The sequence below is a fragment of the Protopterus annectens genome, chromosome 4.part0 (genome assembly GCF_019279795.1).
Source record: "Protopterus annectens isolate FY-2018-M chromosome 4.part0, PAN1.0, whole genome shotgun sequence".
Taxonomy (NCBI): domain Eukaryota; kingdom Metazoa; phylum Chordata; order Ceratodontiformes; family Protopteridae; genus Protopterus; species Protopterus annectens.
This window is the reverse complement of record NC_056733.1, coordinates 927,061,347-927,083,853: the sequence shown is the minus strand read 5'-3', so window position 1 is coordinate 927,083,853 and position 22,507 is coordinate 927,061,347. Positions and strand designations below refer to the sequence as shown.

The 22,507-nt window shown below is 43.2% G+C and overlaps 1 protein-coding gene across 1 annotated transcript in view; it reads left to right on the top strand.

Moving 5' to 3' along the window:
- The window catches only part of GCN1 (GCN1 activator of EIF2AK4), a gene marked incomplete in the record, with an annotated part of 2,100,248 nt that overhangs the window by 1,071,911 nt on the left and 1,005,830 nt on the right, over positions 1-22,507 (top strand). Inside the window, 1 exon segment of the mRNA XM_044068902.1 lies at positions 11,445-11,610. Coding sequence (XP_043924837.1) covers positions 11,445-11,610 — 166 coding nt within the window.

The following is a 22,507-nucleotide window of genomic DNA, read 5'->3' as shown; positions in this document are numbered from 1 at the left end:
CTGAAGGATCAGAATTTATCTGACCATGTTAAGACAAGGATTTTGGATGCTCCTTTGCAGTCTGAAGTGTTGTTTGGTCCACCTGTGGAATCAGTCTTGAAGAAAATGGAAGACAAGGCTAAGTCTATGCAGACTGTTAAAGATTTTTTGCAAGTTCAGCCTCCGAAGTTTAGTAGGAATTGGCCTGCTAAGGGGTGGACGTATCCTTCTTATGATTCTCAGTCTAGGGGTAGATCTAGACGTGGTAGGGGCAGAGCTCAGAGTTCCTTCAGACCTAGAACAGGGAGTTCACCTGCACAATCTTCGAGTGAGGGTAGGGGCCAGTCCTTTCGTAAACAGGCCCAATGACCTACTTTTTCAACTGCCAGATCCCTTTTGCCTGGCAGCACCTTTGGGAGGACGGTTGGCACTCTTCAAGGAAAATTGGATTTTAATTACACAGGACAAATGGGTACTGGATATCATACACCGAGGTTACAAGTTTTATTTCCATACCTTGCCTCCGTTCAAAGGCATGCCAGACGTTCCTCCTCAGCAAAGACTAGAGGCTCACAACCAAATTTCTCTGCTACTTCAAATAGGAGCTATACAACCGGTCCCTCTGCCAGAAGTGGGCCTAGGATTTTATTCTCGCCTGTTTCTAGTACCAAAGAAAGGGAACACGTGGAGACCAATTTTGGATTTATCTATCCTCAACACATATCTGGACATTCCCAAGGTCAAAATGTTGACGTTACAATAGCTTTTACCTCTGCTGGGCAAAGATCACTGGATGGTGACTCTGGATCTCAAGGAGGCTTACCTTCATGTTCCTATCAGGCCCAGTTGCAGGAAGTATCTGCGTTTTGGCTGGGACTTTTCATTATCAGTTCTCTGCATTGCCCTTTGGCTTATCTACTGCCCAGAGTGTTCACGAAGGTTCTGGCTCCAGTGGTAGCTTTCTTCAGGCTAAGAGGAATACAAATCTATCCTTATTTGGACGATTGCCTGATTCTGGCTCAAGGAAAGGACGAACTTCTTCATCATTTACAGTATGTGATGGCAGTGTTAAGATGCCTAGGGTATTCTGTGAGCGAAATAAAGTCCAGTCTAGTACCCTCTCAGGACATGTGCTTTCTGGGTGTGAGACTGAATACAGCATCCCAGATGGCCTTTTGACCCCGGACAAACAAAAGAATCTTTCTCTTTATTTCCATCAATTGTCTCGTCAGTCCAGGCTGACTGCAAGGACAGTCCTTCAAGCCTTGGGGTTCATGGCATCTTGTATTCTGGTACTTCCCAATGCCAAACTGCATATGAGGAAGCTACAATGGTATCTCAAAAATGTATGGACGCAACACTGCCAAGTTATGGACACTGTCATTCAGATAATACCTTGCATTCAAAAGGAATTTTTGTGGTGGGCTCAGGAATGTCACCTAAACAAGGGACTCTCTGTGACCCGACCAGAGGCGAGTCAGATTCTAACGACAGATGCCTCAGACAAAGCTTGGGGAGCTCATCTAAATGGAAAATGGGTACAAGACACGTGGCCTGCCAAACTTCAACATTTACATATCAACTTGAAGGAGATGTTAGCAGTCCAATTTGCATTGATAGCTTTCAAGGATTTACTTCTTCCAGGGCAGGTGTTGATTCAAACAGACAACACAACTGTCATGTGGTACATCAACAAGCAAGGGGCGACACATTCATACCCTCTATGCAGACAAGCAATGATTTTGTGGGAGACTGCTCTCAGTTTACAGCTAAATCTTCAGGCAAGGTTTCTGCCAGGAGCACAGAACTCCTTAGCAGATGTGTTGAGCAGACAAATTATGGATCCCCACGAGTAGAAATTGGATCCTCATGTATTTCAAAAATTGACAGTGTTATGGGGGACTCCAGACATAGATCTGTTCGCTTCTCCACAAAATTACCAGTTGCCAAAGTTTTGCACAAAAAGGTTTCATCCCACAGCTTGGAAAATGGATGCTCTCTCATTCAGTTGGAGCAATCTTCACGTGTATGCCTTTCCACCACTGCCTCTCCTCCCAAAGGTACTTCTGAAGGTCAGACAGGACAAGCCAACTATGATTTTAATAGCTCCGGATTGGCCTCGACAGCACTGGTACCCATTACTGAGAAGTCTGGTGCGGGAGCCTCCATGGCCTTTGCCTTCGATTCCACACCTGCTGTCTCAGGAGAACAGTCATTTACTCAATGTCAAACTTCACTCTCTGCATCTAACAGCCTGGCATATTCTGTTTTAAACCCTGGAGGGTCTCAACTTCCACAACAAGTTTTGAATGTTATTTTGGAGGCCAGAAGGCCTAGTACCAGGAAAGTTTATGCAGATAAATGGAGGAGATTTTTAATTTGGAGTACAGCAAAGGACTTTGATGTTTCTAAACCTAATTTAAGTGTTGTTCTTCAATACCTTACTGAGTTATTGGACAAAGGTTTGTCCTTCTCCTCTATAAAGGTTCATGCTGCAGCAATTTCTGCTCACTATGACTGTGACCCACCATTATTTTCTCATCCTTTGTTTAAGCAATTCCTTAGAGGGGCAAATAATATAAGACCCCCACGTAGAGCTCCTACTCCTGCCTGGGATCTCAATTTTGTATTGGAGAAACTCACTCTACAACCTTTTGAGCCTGCAGCTACTGCCGAGTTGAAATATTTATCATGGAAGACTGCTTTTTTGTTGGCCATTACCTCTGCGAGAAGGGTGTCTGAATTACAGGCCCTTATGGCGGTTGAGCCTTTCTTAATTTTCCACAAGGATAGGGTGTCTTTGCGTACTAACCCTTCCTTTATGCCTAAAGTGGTTTCTAGTGTGGCTTTAAACCAAACTATTCATTTGCCTACTTTTTATGCAAACCCCCAAAATAAAGGGGAGAAGATTTTGCACACTTTGGATATACACAGACAGTTGCAATATTATTTGAGCAGAACTAAAGGGTTCAGGCAGTCTCAGCAGTTGTTTGTTTCATTTGCTTTGGGTTCTCAGGGCAAACCTGTTTCAAAACAAACTATTTCTAAGTGGATTGGTTTTGTATTGCTTTCTGTTATTCCCATCATGGTAAGGAGATTCCAGCTGGGATTAGGCCTCATTCCACTAGGGCTACTGCCACTTCTACAGCTTTTTTAAGGGGGGTGGCTACTAAAGATATTTTGGAGGCAGCTACTTGGAGTTCAGTGCATACTTTCTCTAAGCATTACCACCTTCCACTTTACTCTAAATCTAGGGCTGGTTTTGCCACTGCTATTTTACAGGGCATTTTGGCAGCTCCTAATGCTTTATAGTTTTGCCATCCTCCCTTACCTCTGCTTTGGGATTCTACCCATATGTAAGGACTGCAGCAATGTGAGATGAAGAACATAGTACAGTTTTGTACCTACCATAAATGTAGATGTTCGAAGATCCACATTGCTGCAGTCCAATTTACCCTCCCTCCCTCCTTCCCCTCTGTATTTAGAGGTGGTTGTGTGGTTTGGGTTGTAAATATTGTAAATATGGTTAGTGCAGGGGTGGTTGGTTGTTCTTTGCTGTTTTTTGGCTTTGGCCTTTATTTTTAGGGCCTTCTGACATCTGGGGCAAGAAAAGACTGGGGATATGACGTCGGTCATGCGCTTTTGTACCCTGACGTCCTGATGTCAGTTTTAAGCGCCTTGACCGACGTCAGCCTAATACTTTGGTATTCGGGCCGACCGAGGACAGCGGACTTACCCATATGTAAGGCCTGCAGCAATGTGGATCTTCGAACATCTACATTTATGGTAGGTACAAAACTGTACTTTGTGTACACTTACCATACGTTCATAGGTAGGTACTAGGCTATCAGCCCAAGGGCCTACGTAAGCCTACCCAGCAAGGTTCCATGGCTTACGCCACTTAAGAATAAATGTAGATGTTCAAGTGTATTCACTGTTGGAGTCATGGTTACCCTCCCTCCAGCCCCCTGACTTCTCTTGGCTATACCTCTTTTCTTGTTTGTTTCTGGTGTGTTTACTTTTTGTTAGAGGTGTAACCTTGTATATAATTGCTTCCCATTATGGGGTACCTGACATCTGGGGCAAGAAAAACTGATGTAATGGCGTCGGTTGCATGCTTTTTATACCCCTGACGTCATGGAAGAAGAGAGAGCAACCGACGCAGGACCCAAGACTTTGATAATCAGACTGGCTGAGGGCTACCTGCAAGCAGATAACCAAAATGTAATGACTGCAACAGTGAATACACTCGAACATCTACATTTATGGTAACTGTACACAACTGGACTTTCTGACACCACTCACTGGTCTCAGTGAGGCCTTTCTATAAGACAATTAAATCATCGTTTTTAAGTGTCACACAGGATGTTGTTCGTGTTTCACTGTTGCAGTCATTACATTTAGGTAATCCTGCTTGCAGGTTGCCCTCAGCCAGCCTGAATTTCAAAGTCTCAGGTCTTGCGTCGGCTGCTGTCGCCCCTTCCCTGACGTCAGGTCGTCAGGGGTATAAAAGAAGGAGCCGACACCATTTTCTTCAGTCTTTCTTGCCACACGGTGCCCGAAGCAGAAGCAGTTTGCAATTGCCGGTCGGCCAACTCCTGAGATTGTTGTGTTCGAGTTTCAGATCCGAAGTCTTCAATAAAGCTAAGTACCCCGTTGGGGAAACTTTTTTTCTTGCTCCAGACCGATGTCAGAAAAAGTTAATAATTGTATTTCTTGTGGAAAGCAAATACTTCATAAGGGCTTTCATTCTTACTGTATTCCTTGCCTAGGCCCTGATCACAACGTTACTGGTTGTCAGTTTTGTGCTAGATTTAACCAACGCACGATTAAGCTTTGGTATGATTTTGCTTTAAACTTTTTTGGATGCCGGTTTAATTATCCTGAAATGTCATCTGATAGCCATCCGACTACCGGAGTTCACAAAAAATGCAAAGAAAAGGATAGAGATAAACAACCAAGGCCCAAAACCGACGACAAAGCTTCTCCTAAGCCATTCGCCGGTTCTCAGTGAGGCGCTTTCGCACCCCCTGACGCCCGCTACATTAGAGTCGCAGGCCGCTACCGACTCCCACGTGGAGTCTGCCGTGCCGCTGGATACTCAAGGTATTGGATCCTCGGACGCTAATCATTCGGATGGATCCGGAGCCGCTGAGCAGGTACCGGCTTCTGAGGATGTATTCAGACCTAAACATATTTACATTAAAACAACTTCAGCTTCAAAGGCAAAGACTAAAGCACCTTCTAAAGCAAGGAAACAAACTCAAGAGCTACTTGGACAGGCCTTTATGCCCAAAAAACAGATGCTCAGAATGGCCGAAGACTTGATTACCTTGATCAGGGGTCCCCATCCCCCTCCTGATAAGAGGCCTAGGCAAGAGACTGACTATAAATCTTCAGAACAGGTTTCTATTTCTTTTGATTCCTCTTCTGATCAGGAATATTCTCTTTCCCCCTATGACGATTCTGATGCTAAAGAATCTGTACCTTCAGCATCTCCTCCTGAGGACTATTCCTTTGGGGAAACCTTGCATACCATGAGGGAGCATTTCCACTTGGAGAGCCAAGATTTTTCAGAATCTAAAAAGAGGCTCAGGGATTTCCTTTTACCACCTCAGCACAGACCTCTAGCCATTCCACCTGTGTTAGACATTGTAGATGATGTGCTTTCGGAGTCTAGTCTGACCCCTGACTCCTTACCCCCAACTCCTGTTAAGCCTGACAGATATTACAGGGTTCTTGACTCTCACAAATTTCTTTTTAAAAACCCTGCTGCTGACCCAGAAACTATTTCACAGGGACCAAAGGGAGTTAAGGCTTCCACTGCAAAAAGACCCAACCCCCTCTGACAAAGATTCAAGGGCACTGGATAGATGGGGAAAAAAGGTTTACACACATGCAACTTTGGCTATAAGGGCTTTAAACTGTCAGTTTCATATGCTCAAATATCAGCAACATGTCATGGGATTGCTTAAACAGAAAATGTTGTTAAACTCTGAATGTGCAGAAAACAAGGAAATGCAGGATTCATTGCATGCAGCTGAACAAGTTGGAAAGCATACTTTGCAATGTGGTTTTGATTCTTTGGAGGCCTCCTGCATGGCCACAGTTACTGTAATTAGGAGGCATGCTTGGTGGTTCTTCTTTTGGCTTTTCCCGGTTAGGGGTCGCCACAGCGGATCATCTGTCCGCTCATGATTGGTAGTGGAGTTTTATGGTGTCGAGTTGCCAGCCCGGCGCCCAATCTTCCACTGAAGGCACACACACGCACACACTCAAACCTAGGGCCAATTTGGAGTATCCAATCCACCTATAGCATGTCTTTGGGATGTGGGAGGAAACTGGAGTACCCGGAGGAAACCCACGCGACCACAGGGAGGACATACAGACTCCACACAGAAGGCATTCCAGCCGAGGATCGAACAGGAGAACCTCTTGTTGTGAGGCGACAATGCTAACCACTGCACCACCGTGGTTAAAGGAACAAAATCTGCCTGATCATGTTAAAGTTAAATTACTAGATGCACCTTTACAGCAAGATACTTTGGTGTTAAGGCAGAAGAGGTGTTAAAGAAAATGGAGGACAAAGCTAAATCTATGCAAACTGTTAAAGATTTTTTAGAAGTACAGCCACCTAGGTTTAGTAGACACTGGCCTACAAAAAATTGGTCCTTTCCTGTGTCAGACAGACCTCAAAGGGGCAGATCCAGATGCCCTAGGCGCAGGGTTCATACAGGTCAAAGCAATGGGATGCTTCTACCTCCAAAGTTGGAGAAGATAAATCACAAACATACAGGAAACAGTCCCAGTGATTTCCCCCTGCCTGCACCAAGCACTTATCTACTGGCAGCACCCTTAGGGGGAAAATTAGCACTTTTTACTCAAAATTGGCACATTATATACCAGGACAAGTGGGTTCTAAATATAGTGTCACAAGGCTAGAAGTTCCATTTCCATACCCTGCCAAAGGCAAGCGGCTGGCCAGATCTTCCACAAAATCAATGGGCAGAGGCACAAAAACAAGTCTCATCCCTCATGCACATGGGGGCCATTCAACAAGTACCAGAGCAAGATCAGGGACAAGGATTTTACTCAAGACTGTTCTTGGTACCCAGAAAGGACAAGGCCTGGAGGCTGTTACTGGACCTATCTATTCCGAACACTTTCCTGGATATTCCAAAATTCAAAATGTTGACTTTGCAGCAGCTTCTGCCCATGCTGGGCAAGAATGCTTGGCTTGTGACTTTAGACCTAAGAGGCATATCTGCATGTCCCAATCAGACAATCATGCAGAAGATACCGCAGATTCAAGTCTGGTTCAATGCATTACCAATTCTCTGCACTGCCCTTTGGCTTATCTACTGCACCCAGGGTCTTTACAAAGTGCCTGGCACCAGTAATTGCATTCTGCAGACAAAGAGGAATACAAATATATCCGTACTTGGACGACTGTCTCATTCAAGCAGAGAACAAAGATATTCTTCTTCAACATCTGGCGTTTGTGAAAAGACTTCTAACATGCCTAGGGTACACAGTCAACAAAAATAAATCAAAACTAGTACCCTCTCAAGACATAATATTCCTGGGTGCAAGCTTGAATACAACTGCCCAGATGGCTTATCTCACGCCAGACAAACAAAGGCAACTGACTACCTTTTTCAAAATGTTGGCAACAAAAGCCCAGTTATCTGCAATAAAATTCTGCAGGCTTTGGGCTTCATGGCATCCTGCATCCTACTAATTCCATATGCAAGACTGCATATGAGGAAACTTCAATGGTACCTAAAAAGTGTTTGGACTCAACATTGTCACAGCCTGGAGACCGTCATTACTCTCATTCCCTGCCTGCAACAGGAGTTTCGATGGTGGGCAAAGGCTTGTCACCAGAACAAGGGACAGCCATTCACATTACCCCCAGCCAGAAGGACATAACAACGGATGCATCAGATTATGCCTGTGGGACCCACATGACAGGAAGATGCATTCAGGGAACATGGTCCTCAAACCAAATGCATCTACATATTAATCAAAAAGAGATGTTAGCTGTTCAAAATGCCCTGAGAGCCTTCAAGGACCTACTTCATCCAGGACAACTAGTGATAAAGACAGACAACACCACGGTCATGTGGTATATAAACAAGCAGGGGGGCACACATTCTTACCACCTTTGCACACTAGCCATGACTTTGTGGGACACAGCTTTGACTTACCAAATACATCTGCAGGCACAATTCCTGCCAGGAAAGGAAAATACCCTGGCAGACGAACTAAGCAGAAACCTCATGGATCCTCGAGTGGAAGCTGAATCCGCAAGTCTTCAGCATGATAACAAGGAAATGGGGATGCCCGGGCATAGATCTTTTTGCCTCCCCTCACAGTTACCAACTAAAAAGATTCTGCACAAGGACTTATCACAGACAAGCATGGAAAGTGGATGCCCTATCCTTCAGCTGGGAAAACCTATCAGTATATGCCTTTCCCCTACTGCCTCTCCTCCAAAGGTCAGACAGGAGAAGCCAAAGATTATACTGATTGCCCCAGACTGGCCACACCAGTACCGGTGTCCAATCCTAAGGAACTTGTCATTATACCCAGCTTGGACTTTACCTCAAATACCACATCTATTGACCCAGCAAAACAATCAGATCCTGCACAGTCAACTCAGGACATTAAACTTGGCAGCATGGCGGATGATGTAGTCATACAAAAAACACCCCTCAGTAAAGCTGTGATGGATATCATTCTGGAAGCCAGAAGGCCTAGTAGTAGAAAGTCTTATGCTGGAAAATGGAAGAGATTCTGTGCTTGGAACCAGGCACAAGGAACTGATACAGCTGTCCCAAACATTCCTCAGATTTTGCAATACTTAACTGAGATGCTGGACAAAGGCCTATCGTTTTCATCAATTAAAATTCATGCCTCTGCCATTTCGGCTCATTACAATACAGAGCCACCACTTTTTTCTCATTCTTTATTAAGGCAGTACCTCAAAGGGGCCAAAAATGTAAGGCCACCAAGGAGATTACCAATACCTGCATGGGACCTCAACTATGTCTTGGAAAAGCTCACCCTGCCTCCTTTTGAGCCAGCTGCTACAAAGTTTTTATCTTGGAAAACAGCTCTGCTCCTAGCAATTACTTCAGCACAACAAGTTTCAGAGTTATAGGCACTCATGGCTGTGGAACCTTGTATCATTTTTCATTCAGACAGGGTCTCCCTGAGGACAAATCCAACATTTATGCCTAAAGGGGTGTCCAGTGTGGCTCTTAACCAAACTATTCATCTGCCAACTTTTTACCCAAAACCACAGAACAAGGGGGAGCGAATTCTGCATTCTTTGGACGTACACAGCTTAGATTCTACTTGGACAGAACCAATGTTTTCAGGAAGACAGAGCAATTACTAGTGGCATATGCTGCATGATCACAAGGAAAGGCTATCTCAAAGCAGACTATTTAAAAGTGGTTAGGCCACTGCATTCGTTTCTGCTATTTACACCATGGCAAGCCAGTGCCTAAGGGCATTAGGCCACATTCCACCAGAGCTGCAGCCACTTCAGCAGCCTTTCTCAGGGGAGTACCAACCAGGGACATTTTAGAGGCAGCTACTTGGAGTTCAGTGCACACCTTTACAAAGCATTATCATCTGCCGCTCTACTCTAAATCCAGGGCAGGCTTTGCCACTGCAGTTCTGCAGGGCCTCATAGCTGCTCCTACTGCTGTCTAGCTCTAGCCCCCCAACCATAGCTTTGGGACTCTACCCAGATGTAATGACTGCAACAGTGAAACACGAAGAACATAGTACAGTTGTGTACACTTACCATAAATGTAGATGTTCAAGTGTATTCACTGTTGCAGCCCAGGTTACCCACCCGCCTTCCCCCTTTTTTCTGTGGATCTTATCTTTCCTTCTCTGATTAATACAACCTATGTGGTGTATTTGCTTATAGATGAAGGTAAAATTTATATTGGTGTATTTCTGAATATATAAAGTTTGGCTACCCTTTTTGGGGGCACCTGGCATCTTGGGCAAGAAAAACTGAAGAAAATGGCGTCAGCTGCTTCTTTTATACCCCTGACGACCTGATGTCAGGGAATGGGTGACAGCAGCCAACGCAGGACCCAAGACTTTGGAATTCAGGCCGGCTGAGGGCAACCTGCCAGCAGGATTACCCAAATGTAATGACTGCAACAGTGAATACACTCGAACATCTACATTTGTGGTAAGTGTACACAATTGTACTTTCTTCATGTAGTGCTGCTTTGAAACTCGCTGGTGGAATAAATGGAGCTTTACCCTTCCGATTTGAGTGTAGTGGGAGGTAAATCTTTTCCACTCTGTGAGAAGAGATTGTCAGTATCACTTCATAGGCATGACACATCAGTAGTGCTGTAGATACAGTAATGGCATACTTTGTAAATAAATAAACCGCCTCTCTGTAAAATCAAGGATCAGAGAATTTATATTCAAACCCCATCCTGTATGTTAGAATGCTCCTCAAATATAACAGAGTAAACAGACGTTCTGCAGGGTAGTCTGTCAGAAGAGGTCTGTGGGAGTTTAATTCTAAAATCATTGCACCCATAAACTTCAGAAATGTAGCTAGAACATCATGGCATGTAAAAGAGAGACTTCACAGTTTGGTTGTGATATTTTGGAAGGGTACAATGTAGGCACTTTCTTTTGGCTTATCTCCAGACAGATAACTCAAATTTGTAAACAACTTTATATTAACTGTCCGTTACTTAAAGATGGAATAGCAGCAGATTAGGATTTGCTTTTGTATGTTAACTTGCTGTGAGGATTTTTTTCCTATTTTAGACCAGTCATATTAACTGTATTGAAAGTAAGGCTGAGATTCCATGTAAGATTTTGGTTATGCTAGAACAGTTCCCTCCCACACCTAAATCTCACAAATAAAGTTAAGTCTTCCATAAAGAGTAATAGTCATTTTAATGTCATTTAATGTGGGAGGTAGAAGGAACAGACATTTCTGGGACTTTTTTTTGCCAGTAATGGGGGCATGAGGCACTGCCGAGCTAAAGCAGCTGACAGAGTTGCATGCATTTTGCTTATTTGCCCATTTGAAGTAACCCCTTTACCCATCAGTAATTGTTAGATGTACATTGCACAATTACACATTTGGGAAGCTTGGTCTGTGCAAATGTATCCTGTGAATTCACATTGAAGGCTGGATGTGTATTGGGCCCAGTGTTTTACATGAGCTGTATCTGCAGAAATGCTATGATGTGTTTAAGCAGTATGTTACGAAGTGATAAGTGACTTTAAGGAATGTGTTCTCTGTTATGATATTTCATGGTTTGTGTTTGAAATGCTTTGCCATCAATGCAGCTTTGTAGGTGGCATCATTCATGCTACAGTGTGATGAGTGTGGAAAGCTTTGTGCAGCTAAAGTCTGCCGTTTTAACTGCATTATCTTAATTTCCTCCCCCCCTCTCTTTAAGGTGTGGAATTGCAATAGCTCTTAACAGGCTAGCCCAGTATCTTGACAGGTCCCAGGTGAAGCCCTTATTCCAATTTTTTATACCAGATGCACTGAATGACCGGCACCCAGAAGTCCGAAAGTTCATGTTGGAGGCTGCCTTGTCTGCCCTTAACACGCACGGTAAGGTAAGCACTTGAAACACCGAAGTGAATTCCACAAAGCTTTGAGACTGGATAGCTTTTTGTGCACATCCTTGTTATGTCTTTGATAGCTGTAATAATGTAGCACTTGATGCCAGTGTAAGATATCTCTTGTGACTAAGGTAACTTTTGTCTAACTTCCTATTATTAAATGATAACCTTGCAAAATGTCAAGTCTCCATAAACTCTGAGAACACCGCTGCCAATGCGAGGCTGTTAATAGAAACCCTATACAATTGTGTTAATAGATGCATAGATGCAGCTGTACCCACCAGGAAGAAGTGTAGAACTAACTTAAACAAAACAAGCCACCCTGGTGGAATTTTAACATTGATAGGCTGTACAACAGGAGGAAGAAAACCATGGCAAATAGTAGGAAGTTTACCACCCAACAGGATAAAAGCACTGTCAAACTAAACAAACAAGTTAAGAGGACAGATAAAGAATACCAAAGCCATATTTTAAGAAAAATTGGCCTCCCATCCCAAGGACAGCCACAAGGCATTCTTTAGCTATGTACCCAAACTCAAAGGCAATGTACTGTTGTGTGTGGAGCTTATTGTTGTTGGAACTGCCTGTACTGAGCCAGAAAATATAGCAAACCTACTGGCCAACAAATTCAACTCTTACCCCCCCCCCCCCTCAACCTTCCCTCAGGAAATGGCATTAAATGCAACTCCCCCTATTATCACTAGGGAACAGGTCCTCAGTGAGTCTCTGAGGCCAAGAACACTGCATCATGGGCCCAGATAATAACCCAGGATGCCTTCTAAATAGCATGAAACATGACCTCTCAGGCCCTCTGGAATTGTTTAATTGTAGCCTCCAAACAGGCTTTGTGCCTCACAAATGGAGAACAGTCATCTCCCTGCACAAAGATAGGCCATCTACTGACCCATAAGTCTAACTAGTCTCATATGTAAAGCCATGGAAAGAATTATCATGGAAATGATCAATAATGACAAAGGAAACCTCCAGACACTGGACGCCAACCCAAGTTTGTTTCATCAAAGGCAGGTAATGCCTACTTGACCTGGTGTATTTCTTTGAGAAGGTCATTAAAACAGTGGATGAGGGCAAAAAATGATTTATAGTGCCTATTTTAACCTGGCCAAGCCATTTGATACATTGCTCTACTTGAGCATCATTGACAAACTCAAGAGGTTATGTACAAACCCTTATGTAACCCAATGAATAGCCAGCTGGCTCATTGGTCCTGCGACTGCTCGTTTTTGGCATTTACTTCCATGAAGACAAGGCCAGTGTCGTTCTCTGGCTGACTAAATTTGCAGATGACTGCATATTTGGAGCAGTCATAGAATCTCCCACTAACGCACATGTTGTCCAAGAAGGATTGACACAGACAGATAACTAGTGTCAGAGCCATGGACTAAAACAAAATGCATAATAGCATCCTTCAGGAAGTTATCCACCCGTGGTAACTGTAATATTGACAAAACAGCCCTAAAAGTTGACCCAGTAGTTAGGGACTTGGGGATGCACATTTATGGTAAATTTAGCCTTTGAAAATCATGTGTCTGCAGTAGTGAGGAAATCATTCTATGTTGTGCAACTTATAAACAAAGGTATCATAGCTAGGTCCAAGGAGGTCATTGTTCGTGTGCATTCAGCATTCATCAGACCTGTCATTGAGTACAGTCCCCCCCTTGGTATGTACGTAACCAGGCACATCCAACAAATGCAATGTCCACAGAGGTTCCTCACCAAAAGAATACAGGGTATAAGGAACATGTCCTGTGCAGATTGCCTCAAGGTTTTATCCCTGTATTCTGTCTCCTACAGGCTGTTGAGGGGAGATCTATGCCTGGCATACAGGGCATTGTCAGACTTCACCCTGATGGACCTCTTGCATATCCAAAAAACAAACAGCACCAGATTTACCTGTTCTAAAGACTTAAACTTTGCCTGTGACATAAACAGGATTTGCTGGAGAGAGAGGTATATATCCCAGAGACCACACCCCTTCTGTGGAACAGGCTCCCCATCCATTCTCTCTAACCCATTTCAAGTGTAAGTTGGACAATTGGATGGGAACAGGAAATTCATCCTTGGTTTGGCACCTCTGTCTCTAATGAGCATAGACAGCCCATAAATGGTTCATCTCCCAGGCCCCTGCTTGTAAATGTTTCACCTCCAAAGTCCTTGCTTACACTTCTCAAGTGTATCAGAACTTGTCAGCGATTTGGGATGCATGGCTAGGCATAAAATGGGCCTTGTGGTAATTAGCCTAGTACATACCTATGAACATATGTAGGGTTGCCCCCTGTCCTTTTTATTGTATGATAGCCATGTTTTGGACAAATGCTTCTGGGGAGGGTGAGAGTGTGGAGGATGTGTCCTGGTATCATTGTAGAAATATTTTTTTAGGAGTAAAGGACAGCGGTGGTGGTGCTGCGGTAGCATTGTCGCCTCATAGTTAGATGTTGCACGTTCGATTCTCAGTTAGAGCGTCTTCTGTGTGTCGACATGCATGAATGGGCGTTCCTTCGTTGAAGGTTGTGCGTTAGACCTGGCAAGCCAGCATGTAAAAATCTACTGCCAATCATTAGCGGACCGGAGTTCTGCTGTGGCGACCCCTAACCGGGAAAAGCCGAAAGACAGTTAAAGGCATATTCTTGCCTTCCACTGAAAATTGCAGAAATCTATGATGAACTATCTCAAATACCTAGTTATTATGTCAAACGGCAGTAAATAACTTCTACAAAGATATATTTTATTAGTAACTTGAATACAAGAGTTTGAGAGAGGGTGTGAATCTCTAAAACAAAGTCCCAGTGTAGGCAACCGAAAAGGTGGCAGCCCTAAGCTAGTGCACTGTACAGGTAACAGTCTGAGTGTCTTTGCGCTGTACAGGTTGCAGTATCTTTCACAAGGTGCAATTCACTACCAGGTATGGAAGCAGATCTTGCATTACTGCCACATACATGAATGCTTATTAAGTTAGTGCTGCAGTCGTAAATGTTCTGCATTTTATATACTGAATTACTTGTGATGCACTCGCTGCAGTCGTAAATATTCTGCATTTTATATACTGTATTACTTATGATGCACTCTGTGCGTTTCCAGTTATGCTCTTGCATGCTTTCATAAAATTAATCAACACTTGTGTATATGTTTGTACTTTTTTCTCATGTCTGTGGCTCTGGTTTGAGACTATTAAAAAAAAAGTTCTATGAACTATTCCAGCTCCCTGGTTTTCAATATCAAACAAGTACATAATCTTTAAGGTGTTCTTGCTGAGGTGGTTCCTTCTTCACCAGTCTAGTACATTGCTTTTTGTGCAGGTAGTGGTTAATTAAAAAAAAAAAGCCTTCTGCAGCGCTGGTCCTTGTTGGAGCAGTCTTAAACGCACATTTTGCGCAGTCACTTGGGGTTTGTTTTATGTTTGCGCTTGTGTGTTTCATCCTTCTCATGACACATAATGGCAGCAACATCTAGTGTGATAATCACTGGATGAGCAACAATAGTGTACATCTCTCACATGGACAACAGCTAAACGTTTGCCAAACAAGCACGTTGTTAGAAGTGTTTAATTTATCTGTAATTAGGATTTCAGATTGCCCTGTATGCCTAAACAAGTAAAAAAAAATTAAGAGAAAAGTTAGTGTTAGAAGAGAGTTTAGCCCTGAAATCTGAGAAGCATGCTGAGAGAGACTCCAGAGAATCAGCTAAGGCATTAGAAAAAAAGAAATAAAAATGCCTTCCATGTGAAAAAAAAGCCAAACTGAACACAGAACTTATGACAATTACTGGAGCTTTATCAGACCACATCAGAAGAAATAATAAAAGGGTAGAAGAACTAGAAGAGACCCTTACCTGCCATTCAGATGAGACAATTACAACCAGAAGGCAGCTATGGAGTTAAAGGGAAAAATGACTGGAATGGACGTGCGGCAGGAGGAAGTCAGAGAAAACTTGTGAATTTGGAAGACCGGGCCAGGCGAAACCATCTTTGGTTTGTCATTACACCAAAGACACTGGAAGATAAAGGTGGCTGAAATTTCATGAGGTAGCAGTGTAATAGTTGGTGTGAAATACCCTAGAGGAGAGAGCCTGATGGACAGGGTTCACAGAACTCATGCCCCTTAGAAAGAATTTTTTGAGGGGTCCATCATGCATCTTTGTACATTGTCTTTTTTCAGATGGAAGGCATTTTAACTTTTTTTTTCTAATGTCTTACCTAGTTCACCTGAGTTTCCCACCACATGCTTCTTGGATCTCAGGGCTAAACTCTCTCTTTCTAACACTAACTTTTCTCTTAGACCACTATTAGTGAAGTTGCAAAGCTATTGCCTGAAGGAAGGGATTTTGTCTAGGTTGTGGAGAAAGGGAAAACACTTGTTTATCGTTGCGACAAGGTTCAGTGTGGATAATGACTATTCTGTGCACACCAAAATGAGAAAAGGTTATTTCAGTCATCAAGCTATGCAGAGAATGCCTTGCATTTTAAGTCCTTATGCCCAGCCATTATGGAAACTGCTGTTTTTTAGGGAGTTCAAAAACATTCCTAGAAAAGTACAAGCTCTATAGGTATTAAGAAAATTCAAGGAAAAAATGGAAAAAAATAAGCTGCTCTGTAAGTAAGAGTGACGGAAATGTGTAGAAAAAGGGGCTGCTAGAAAGGACACCCCTCAAACCTTTCCCAGGCTTGGAAAGGAAGTTGGGCGATAGAGAGACTACCAGGATCTTCGAAGAGACTGAGAGGAGCTGCTCATGTTTATTACGCGTCTGATGTTTGTGAGACCGTACGCTCGGCGAGAGAGAGAGAACTATAGATAAAAACTACGAACCAGCCGCTAACTAAAATAAACTGAAAGGTGCTGCGAGCAGCCAGGACAACAGTAAAATACACTTAATGAATCTGTTCATTAAAAGTGTATTTTTTTGTTCTGGCTGGTTGCTGCTCCTTTCGGAAAACTATAAATGTCATTTTCTCTGGTAGTTGTGAAATGAAATAACTTAAAATGCTGTTGGTATAAAAGGTAATTTCTACTGGTCTTGGGCTTGTGAACCCACTCTCTGAAGAGGCTGAAGAGGTAAGGTAATTGGGTTATGCACTTAAACTGTGGTTAAAAGTCTTAAAAATAGCAGCGGGTTATTAAATCTGTTTAGATAAGTTTTTTTTTCTGCTTTCATGATTTTTGCAGTATTAATGTATTTATTCACAAGTGCTGACATCGGTAATGGTGCCATGTTTTGGGTTAAGGGTGTGGATTTAGAGCAGAAAGCCATGAATGGATTGGTTAAAATTGAAGATAAGCAAGTTACGTCACTAAACTTGTCAGAGATGAGAAATACCGATTTAGACTGCCTTAACAGTCAGTTGACTGCTTGAGTTCCTCGAAGAAGCCCTTGTGGAGAATTTAACTAGGAAAGACTTATGAAAACTACTATAAAAAAGGCAATTTTTGCATTAAGAAGTTAAAAAGCATGCCCTGCTTGTTGCAGTTCCCATATAGTTATAGTCAAAGTGGACAAGAAGAAGCAAATTGTAAAACTTACAAAAATTAGATTAGAAAAGAAAATAAACTGCTTATAAGATTTAAAGGAAGGGGAATTTACTCTAGAATCTTTTTATTCTGAAGTTAGTCATAACCAGTGTAGATGTGGCACTGTTAAGACAATACATTGGAGTAATAAATAAAGTTGGCAGTGGGTGGGTAACAGAGTACAGATTAAACTACAGGAAGAGTGCTTTTACTGGATTAATCAGTGTGGATTTGAATAGTGCAGTGTGGCAGATGGCTAAGCAAAAATTCAGCTGCTGAACTGGCAGAAATGGTGGCAACAACCAAGCAGAGGCTCAATTCATGATGTCAGAAGGAAAATACAAAATTATTACACAGTGATTTATTTAGTTGTGTTTCTGTTAGAGTTTGAGTTTGTGCAGCAAGTATGGTAAAACTGGGTGGATGATGGGGTCACTTGAACATGTCTGGGAATGCGTGGGTGGTGGGGTCACCTAAACGTATCTGGAAGAGTTCATAGGTAAGTACTAGGCTATCTGCCCGTGGGCATCTATATGCCTAGCCAGAATGTGTTGGCTTTCGCCGCCCCCTTTGGGTTATGAAAGATACAGGAGGCAGACAAGGAGACTAGGGATGAGCTAAAAGCTAACTTATGAGAACAGTTAAAGAGAAAAATAGTGGGTTTAATCTAGACAAAAGAATACTAGCTATAAAGTGTTTGTGGTCCCGAGCCTGTATGTGGTACATGCTTACCTCTATGAACCAGGAAACATTTTGGGATAAGTTGTGTAAAGCTGGTAGAGCAGAGGGTCCTTGGGTTGCCAAATCTACAAGGGTATTTTATTACAAAGCAACACATCTAAGATTAATATATTTAGTAACATCAAACTAATATGAAGCAAAGTGTACAGCCTTAATGTTGATGCATAGGTTCATAGATAAGTACTACGCAATCAGTCTGACTGTTACAGTCCTAACCAATGACCCATATTCAAAGGTTTCCTCCAGCCTCAAGGAGGGCAGTAACTCTACAGATGAGTATACAGCGCTGAAAAGCCTCATGGCAGAGCAGCTCCACAGCTGTAAAATGAAACTGATACTGCGGTCAGGTTATGTGTTTGCAATACCAGTTCTCTTTTACAGATGAAACTTTAAAAGTTCTGCTAGCAAGGTAATTAGTCAACCATAGTAATGTTCCTGTGACAGGCCACATCACTCTTCTTTGTGAATTCAATTCTTGTCAGCTGTTTTGAATGTCTGTCTGAGGTCCAAAATTATGGCTGTGCCAAGATTCCCATTATCCATATTGAAAATCTGGTCATATTGCATATATGGCAGTTAAAAGTACTGATGTCCTGACTGAAATCACTGTTGCAGTATTCCTAACACATGGTTTGTCATGCTGTACGTCGTAAGCTTAGTGTTGTGTAGGTGGACACACAAGTGTAATTCCACAAACTGTCTCACTGCCACCCAAAAACGCGGGTAGTGTATTCATCTAATTGATTGTCGCCTGATCATTGGTACCATTGCTTTGAATACTCAGACAAGTGCCTCTTTGAGGAACCTTCCTTTATTTCCTCAGTGTTTTTCTCACCGAAAGCGCTTACAAATAAACAGTCTTGTTTTTATTTTCTGCCGGCTCTCATTGTGTTCCTAACGCTTAGTTTTTCAACCGTTGGTCTTCTGTTCTTTAGAGGTTTTTTTTCTCATCAGTGTTAGATGTCAGCTATGAAGGTTAAGTGTCAGATGTCCGGGTTGAAAGGTAAGTGTTACTGCAGTTGGCAAATCCTGCACAAAGTCTTGCATACCCAGTGTCTTTTTTGCTTTGAAGCAGAACACGAATGCAAAGCTTGTTCCATCTGCTAGTCGTTTGTACCCAAGACTTTGCGGTCCCATTTATCATCTCAGCAGTTTCTTGGAGACCCAACATCTCAAATGCTTGGCCTTCTCCAAGATAGCTGATTCTGCATTCCTGGATGTACCTCCAGCACTTACAAAAAAGCTTGAAAAGCCTAGGCCAGAGACCATTAACCCTTTCTACCTCCGATGTACCCACTGAGGTTTCAGAACCCATGGTACATCATATTTCTCCTCGGATGCACTATACTGAGACCCAGCTAGAGGTCGGTATAATATTGGAGGCCTTGACTGAGGATTCTGCAGGCAGAAGTGAACCGCAAATCATAATAATATTGGAGGGCCCAGAGGGCAAACCTCACATCATAGTTAGGGAAGAGAGATCCCAGATAAACTAATGAGGGAACTGAGCCACCTCGTTTAGTACAGGTGGATGTTACTCCAAAAAAGAAGCGTCAGAAAAGTAAACGTTGCCACCCGTCAACCTCCTCCTCCTAGAGAAAAGGAATGGATGGATTTCTCACAAGGTTTAAGTCCATTTTGGCTCTGAAGCCGCGTCCTTTCTCTCCTAAACCGCCCATCCCTACCCCTCAAAAGGCTACTGTGAATTCATTGTCCTCTAAAGATAAGAGCATTCCCTGGCCTACTCCTTTTGGGAATGCACTTTCCTGGCCAGGTCCCTTCAGATAATGAGGACTCCATTTCAGCTGATTCTCCAGTAGAAGCAGCTTCTTTTGGAGAAGACATCTTAAATATTATGAAGCATTTTAAATGAGTCTATGCAAATCTAAAAGGTGCAGAAAAGATACTACAGCCTTTTGGAAATCGGTACCCCCATCCCTTTTCCCTGTACCTCTAGTTCTTGAGGCTTTTTATTGGATGCATCTGATGATGTCAGTCTTCATTTTATCCATGGCAGATGGGTTCGGTTTTGATATTGGAAATGACTCTGCCGTTACTACAGCTAGCGCTAGCCAAAAACTCTTGAGCCTCACCTCTATCCACAGTCCCTCTCTCACAGTTACCCTAGATCTCTCTTGCACTTTTTCGAATTCGAAATGGTCACTTTTGCCAGTGCTCTCGTGTTTAAGTGGGTTTAGGTAAATTGTTTTCCCAAGAGATTTTTCTCTATTTTTTCTCTTCTTAATTGCTCCCTATAATTTAATATTTTTCTTACACTTGGTGTAACTTTAAAATATAATTGTTGATGTTCTTTCCCCTTACACGCTAGTGTATTTTCCTTAACTATCGTTGTTTTATTCTGCCAGTGACGTTCCATTGCTGTCATCGTTGATAGTTTCCGTTCCCTCTCTCTTAAGCTTTCTTTCGTAACAAGTTGATATCCCTTCCCCGTACATGTTAGCGTACTTTCTTCAAGTATCATCTTTGTTTTTTTCCCACCTCGCTTTCCACTCTCCTTGTATCTTAAACTTTCTGTGTGAGAGACTGTCTTCCAGCCATATTTTTTCTTGTTGACATGGCTGAGAAGGGTAAGGCCCCTTCTGGCTTTAAAAAAATGGCAGAAGTGTGGCCATAAAATTCCATTGTCTGACTTCCATTCCTTTGCGTATATTGCTTGGCTCCAATTCCATTGTCTGACTTCCATTCCTTTGCGTATATTGCTTGGGTCAGATTCCATTGTCTGACTTCCATTCCTTTCTGTATATTGCTTGGCTCCAGTACACTTGCAGGTAGACTGCAGCATGTCATGGCTTCAGTCACTGAGCTCTTGTTGAAAGACGCAACAAACTTATTTTGAAAGGCTTGATTCCCTCTGCCTTTAGTGAAGCCTCATCTGTGCACAAAGAAAAAAAACTGGCATTTCCTCCCCTTCTTCTTCAGTGGGCAAAGGGAAAAAGAGGAGTCTTTTGGCTTGGAAGCCTAAGAAATTGAAACCCTTGGTTCCAAAATTATCTTTGGAACTGAAACCCTCTGACTGTAAACCACTGGTGTCAACAACTACTCCAACACCTATTGCTGTCTCCATTCCTTCAACATCAAAGGCCCCTGTGCAGGAAGAAGTTTGCGTCACCTACTTTGACAAAAGATTTTTCCAAGAACGTCTTTTTCACCTTCAGTTGATCCTTTTGCTGGAGAACTTCCAGAAGTTTTTCTGCAGAGGCCTAAGCTGCCTCCATTTTCATCTATCCGCTGTAGCAGAAGTCTTTCTAAACTCAGCGTGGACAGGCTGGTGAATACAATTTTGTGGGCTAGAGGACTTTCAGGCCCCTTTTTGGCTCTTACCCCTTCGAGTCTTGGAACTGAGCCTTCTTTTGGGGGGGGGACAGGGCAACAGGTTTTTCAGAGGCGTCCCTGCTCCTCGGGGCTTTGACTTGAGTTAGTTTGGCAAACACTTCTGTCTTGAGGGTTGGTTCTTGAGGGTTGGTTCTTCAGAGCAGGGAGTGACCCTGGTCCCGAGGCAGTCTCTCTTTGTTCCGGGCTCCCGTCCCTCTTCAGGGGGCTGGCCTTTGAGACAATGTAGAGGGCCCTCTCACAGTGACTCAGTTGCTGCCTTCCCCGTCAGAACAAGTACCCCCCAATAGCTCTATTATTCCTCCCGCCTCTCCACTGGGATAGCAGGTGCTGAAGTCTCAGGTTTCTCAGTCTCAGGTTCTGTCATCTTCTGACACCTCCCCAGATTATCCCCTTGAGGAGGTCCCTCAGAAGAAGTGCAAGAGGAAGCAGTTGGATTTCCCCCATGAATCAGTCAAAGGGCACAGAGTTTGATGAGGAGGAATGGTCCCCAAGGTCACTACCTAAAGATGTCTCTTTTGAAGACACCCTAGAAATTTTAAACAAAGGGATGGTTGGAAGTCCCAAAACCCTTCCTCTGAGGAATCTGTTTACTTGCAGGCTTTCAGGACCAGCATGTCTACCTCTTGGGTGACCCCACTCGCTGATGAACTCATTCATTTGATTTCACAGTGGGCATGGAAGACTTCGGACACCATCGAACCCATTCCCAAGAGACCTGATAAAATATTATTTTTTCCTGAGGATAAGCAGTTCTGGGCCCAGGGGTTAACTGTGGATGCCATGATTGTAGCAGCTGCCACTAAAAAGGAATTTGCTGAAGACAGTTTGTCCATACCCCCAACAGGGAGTCTCAGGCAATGGACAGATTTGGGAAGCAGGTCTGTGCTCCATTAACCTTCACTGTAAGGTCATTGAACTTCTTGGCACACTTCACAAGACTTCAGTGGAATCTGATTAAACTATTGTCAGATACTCTGGCGGGAGCTGTAACTGATGGAGTCTAAGAGAAAGTGGCTTCTCAGCTAGCCACCTTGAAGTCTGTGTCTAATTCGTCCATGAAGCTAATAGCACATACAGCTGAAGGGACTTCCAGAGCAGCAGGTACAGATGTAGCCATAAGGAGCCATGCCTGGATGCGCCTATGTGACTTTGCAGAACCATTCAAGTCTTCTTTCATCAGTGCTCCCTTTGACAGAACATGCTTGTTTGCCCTAAAATGAAAGAGACTTTATCCAGGTGTGAGAAGGATGGTAAGACCCTTTCTGCTGTGGGCATAC